The sequence below is a fragment of the Triticum dicoccoides genome, chromosome 5A, assembly GCF_002162155.2.
Source record: "Triticum dicoccoides isolate Atlit2015 ecotype Zavitan chromosome 5A, WEW_v2.0, whole genome shotgun sequence".
Taxonomy (NCBI): Eukaryota; Viridiplantae; Streptophyta; class Magnoliopsida; order Poales; family Poaceae; genus Triticum; species Triticum dicoccoides.
In genome coordinates this window covers 657,785,726-657,790,542 of record NC_041388.1, presented here as the reverse complement: position 1 = coordinate 657,790,542, position 4,817 = coordinate 657,785,726, and the positions used below count along the sequence as shown (strand labels likewise).

At 48.9% G+C, this 4,817-nt stretch overlaps 1 protein-coding gene across 2 annotated transcripts; it reads right to left on the bottom strand.

Moving 5' to 3' along the window:
• Nucleotides 1-1,576: 1,576 nt before the first annotated feature.
• On the bottom strand, nt 1,577-4,122 carry LOC119303818 (dof zinc finger protein DOF2.4-like). Of its 2 annotated transcripts, none has more exons than XM_037580969.1 (2): nt 3,658-4,122; nt 1,577-3,399 (listed from the first exon to the last, which is right to left on the bottom strand). In XM_037580969.1, the coding sequence occupies exons 1-2, from the start codon at nt 3,736-3,738 to the stop codon at nt 2,089-2,091; spliced, it is 1,392 nt and encodes a 463-aa protein (XP_037436866.1). In that variant the 5' UTR covers nt 3,739-4,122; the 3' UTR covers nt 1,577-2,088. The 2 variants fall into 2 exon arrangements, with proteins under 2 accessions (XP_037436866.1, XP_037436865.1); XM_037580968.1 differs by having other exon boundaries at nt 1,577-3,402; nt 3,658-4,121.
• Nucleotides 4,123-4,817: the final 695 nt, after the last annotated feature.

Here is a 4,817-nt window from a genome sequence, read left to right as displayed (position 1 = left end):
AAATATCGTACCACCACTTACTACTCCCTCTGTTCCAAAATACTTGAAATTCTCAGTTTGTCCTAACTCGGACATTTTTAGGTTTGACTAAGCCGATTGTAACATACAAACATCTACAATACCAAATTAGTTCCGTTAGATTCATCATAAAATATATTTTCATACTATATATGTTATATATATATATTGTAGATGTTAATATATTTTCTATATACATGGTCACACCTGAAGTTAAAGAAGTTTGGTTTAGGAAAACCATAGAACTTCAAGTATTTTGGAACGGATCCGGAGGAGTACAACAAAAATCAAGTAGCTACCAATCTACGACGGTGGAGAATATATAAAATTGAGTTAAGCTAGAGTGGAGCAGACAGTTCAAAAGTGCACCAAAGATGAAACCTGCATGCAGTTTCAGCAGGGTATGCGCGCGTACACTTTCATGTGGCAGTCAATGGTTGGCTTCAAACATCTAGACATGTAAAAGTTGCTTCCTCGAAACCGAGGAAGCTGGCTAAAGTTAAAGACGGCAAAAGAAACGTAAGAAACAGATTCTTTGAGCACAACTAAGGAGATTGCTAGCTAGCCACCCCTCCCCTCTGCTGCACCATATCACTGGCCCCTAGCTAGCTTCACTCATGTCTCTCTCTGCCTGCACTGTGGGGACATGCCATGATTACATTGGCAGGAGAAAGGCCTTGAATGGAGATTAGTGCTTGGAAACCTAGGAACCTACACCATTTTGAGAGCAGATCAGGACCATGCATGCATGCATGCATGCATGAAGAGGTGTGGGTCACTATTACTAGTACTAGTAGTAGTATTACACTATTACAGTTCTACTACTGATCATGATCACTTGCACTATTGCTGCTTATATATCAGAATAATGTGTATGTGGGTGTGATGCTTTCCCTCAAAAGAGGAGAAATGGAACCAGCTAGAACTTCCAAGGATTTACACTTGCTTCACTCTTTTGCCCTAATTAGCAAAAATATAGATGAAAGTATTTGCATTTGCAATCATTGTGTGCCTATTGAGCTAGGAATGCTGCCACTCTAGTAGCTTTCAGAAGTTACTTTGCATGCTTCCCCTCCACATCAACCTAGGTGGCTAATGTCTTGTATTCAGTGCTTGCAATTTGTATATAATGTTTTATCCATGAAAATATACACGTTTCTACATGCAACTATACAAGAAGATGGTTAACAGAGGATATCTTCGTTACAAGCCTACTAATTAATCTGTTTTAGCAATAGGGTGCCTGTCTATGCAACTACACATGCTCTTATAAGAAAATTCGAGTACCATGAGCAAGACTAGATTTGATAAATGGGCACATATAAACTAAATTTCTAGGGAATAATTGCAAATTACTAGATGATAGCAATGACAATCAACCTAATTATATCATTCACAAATGGTAAGTTAAATTCATTATATTGGATATTTTTGATTGAATGATAAATGAAACCTCATGATATAAACATCTATTGAAATTGCAAGCATGCATGCATTATGGACTAAAAAAATTTCATACATATATATACACAAAGCACATAAAAAATAAGCGAGTAGAAACATTCCAAGCTACTCATACATGGAGTATGAAGATTGCACCAATATACTGAAACCAACTCAATATTCTAGCTCATAGATATATTTATATAAGTATATAACCTTCCACCATGAACACATTAATTGCACCAAGCTAGTAAACTTGGTACCAATTAACGTGCATTACAATGACATTGGAGAATTAAGGAGACCCAAGAATATAGAAAATCCAGCACCTTAAACAATAGGAGTACCAAGAAAGAACCTAATTAAGACGGTACAAGAACAGCATGCATGGAGATATAGCTAGGACTCACTCGAGAGTAGAATAAAACTAATTTCGATCGACCGGCAATGATCTTGTATGCGCCACCACAACTCCATTGTTTCTTTTCTTTTTCTCGATCGATCGGAAGCCATGGCTAAAATTAAGCTTCAATTCGGAGCTTGTATATATAGGGCTACCTTTTGCAGAGAGGTCGACTCCATTCCACCATGCATGCATGCGCGGCCGTGGCGCGGCCGGTCTCACAGTCACAGGATGTTGCCCGATGATGACGAGTTGAACCCGGGGAGCTGATCCACCCAGCCGCCTCCTCCGCCGGCGCCGCCTGGAGCCACGGTGCCGCTGCTGTGACTTCCTCCATTGTCGTTGCCGCCTGCGCCATTGTTGCCGCCGCCCCAGAATTGGATGTTGCCGGGGAGGCCGAGGAACTCCCTGGCTGAGGCGGCGCCCGCCATAGCGTTGTTGGACGGCGGGTTGTCCTCCATCTTCACCGACGCGAGCTGCGTGATCAGCCCTGCCGATCCGGGCACCAGCTGCTTGGATCCGCCGACGCCGCCCATCATCTCTCCGGCGAAGCCGGACGCGTCAGTGGCGTCGAACGGGTATAGGCCAGCCATTTGCTGCTGCTGTTGATGCATGCCGTCGGCGCGGCCGAAGAAGGGGAACTGCTGCATCTGCGGCAGCCGCCACTGTTCGGACAGCCCCATGGCGGCGGCCGCGGCACCGCCTCCACCGAGCTGGTAGTCCACCGGATCCAGCGAGTTGATCAGCCCCGGAAACCCTAGCCTCGACGCGCCGGTGCCGTAGTGATCCCCGCTGCCGGCGCCCAACGGGTGCAGCGAGCCAAAGAATGGCATCTGCGCGTGCCCCTGGCCCTGAGAAGACATCATGGCCCCGGCCGCCGCGGCCGCGCTGCTGCCGTTGCCGTTGCCGTTGCCGTTGCCGTTGCCGTTGGCACCCCCAGCCGTGGTCGTGGACGATGTTGTGGACGACGACGTCCCGCCACCGGAAGCGGACGCGGCGGAGGACGAGGACTTGGAGGACTTGGTGCGCTTGTTGCGGCGGCAGCCGCCCCCGACGGGGACGTTGCGGAGCGTGCCGCCGCGGGTCCAGTAGCGTCGGCAGGTCTTGCAGAAGTGACGGGGCTGCGTGAGGGAGTAGTTGTTGAAGTAGCAGAACTTGGTGTTGGTGGACTCGCAGCGCGGGCACTTGAGCCCCGGCTCCGGCTGCGGGATCTTGGCCATCCGCGCCCGGTCCGTCATCGACCCTGGCCGCACCACCGCGCCGCCCGTTGGACCTCCGCCGGCACCACCACCACCACCACCTGCGCCGCTCAGAGCAACCGCACTACCCATGCCGTCCGGCCTCGGAGCCATCAACGCCCCGGGCGGCGGCACGGGCGGCCGCAGCTGGTGCTGGTGCTGGTGCTGCTGCTGCTGCTGATACTGCTGCTGTTGCTGTTGCTGGTGGTGGTGGTGGTGCATGTCCACTCCGCCCCCGCCGCCCCCGCTTGCAAACATCTGGCCATGGTGGCTCAGTTGCTGCTGCTGCTGCTGCTGCTGCTGGAAGCACCATGGTTTACAATCAAAACACACTCGAAAAGCAAGAGAATCAAAGCTGAGAAACTAATCACAATCACACAAAACTAGCAAAAGCATAGCAACTAAAAAGCCATAGGAGTGTGAATATTCAAGAAGGGGATTTAATTCGCAAAAGAGCGCAGAGGAATATCTCCTCTCCATTTCCCCAGCTGGTTTTTTGCTCTTTTTTCACAAAGAAGCCATCCATCTATCTATAAGAGAGAAAAGGCAATTCACCTGCTGCTGCTGCTGCTGCTGGTTGTGGTTCTGGTTCCAATTGGGTGGATCATGGTAGAGGGGAACCGAAGAAAAGACCATGGTGGTGGTGGTGGTGGTGGTGGTGTGGTATAGAATTTGGTTTCTTTTGATCTTTTTCCTACTTGGAGTGGCTGCTTCTTCCTTTTCGGTTTGTTTGTTCCTCCTTGCTTCTTTGCGGGAGAGGGCCGGGAGAGAGACGAGGGGTATATAGGTGCTTTAGGGAGGGGATCATGCAAGCAAGGGTGGATGGCGAGGGCTAAAGGTGGATCGATGGAGAATAACACCACCCACTAGCAGCTGGGCCAATAGATCTCTCTGCACACAAGAATGGAGCTCTCCTCTCCTCTCACAAGGAGCTGAGGGCTGGGGGAGGGGGAAGATGGAAGAAAGGGAAAGAGAGGGACAGGGGGGAATGAAAGCGAGAGGAATAAAAAGGAGGGCGGCAAGGGTGGTAGCTAGCCTTGTTCTTTCTTTATTTATATTTTGTCTTAGTGGTGGTGTCCTTGCATTATATATTTGGGATGTGAAACATATGGAGAGGCGATGGGGAAGGAAGCTTACAGAGAAGAGAGAGGGTTCCTTAGCCTGCAAGGGAATGTGTGTGTGAGGTGGATGTATGGGTGTGGCTGGCCTAGCTTGGCTTAGTTAGTACCTTAGGTGGTCAGGTGGAGTGAGACGTGGTGATGAGAGAATGCATGGGTCGTTTCATGCATGAGGAAAGTTGGAAACCCTAGGAGCTGATGTGGACTGCATCATGGACGGTCACTGTATGTCTCTACTGTTTGGAAGGCTTGCATTTCTGGCAACTGGGGTTCATCAGCAACCAAACAAAACAGTGAATTGGAGCTGGCTGGCTGGAGGTTATCAAAATGAGCAACACTTGTGTCTTGGGGTGTTCCGGTGCATGTATGGCTGCAGGTGCAACTTTATGTCAATATTGATGAAAGGGATGAATCAGTAAAAGTTGGTCTTACTAGTCTTGGTCTCATCTTGGTCTTGCCAAGTAGTGGTGGTGAAGAATTCCCCTTCTCTCTCTCTCTCTCTCTCTCTCTCTCTCTCTCCCAATTTCTCTCTACCTTACCAAAGTTAAACAAGTATGGTATAGGTAGGCAGTCTCATGCATATGAGTAGGTAACTTT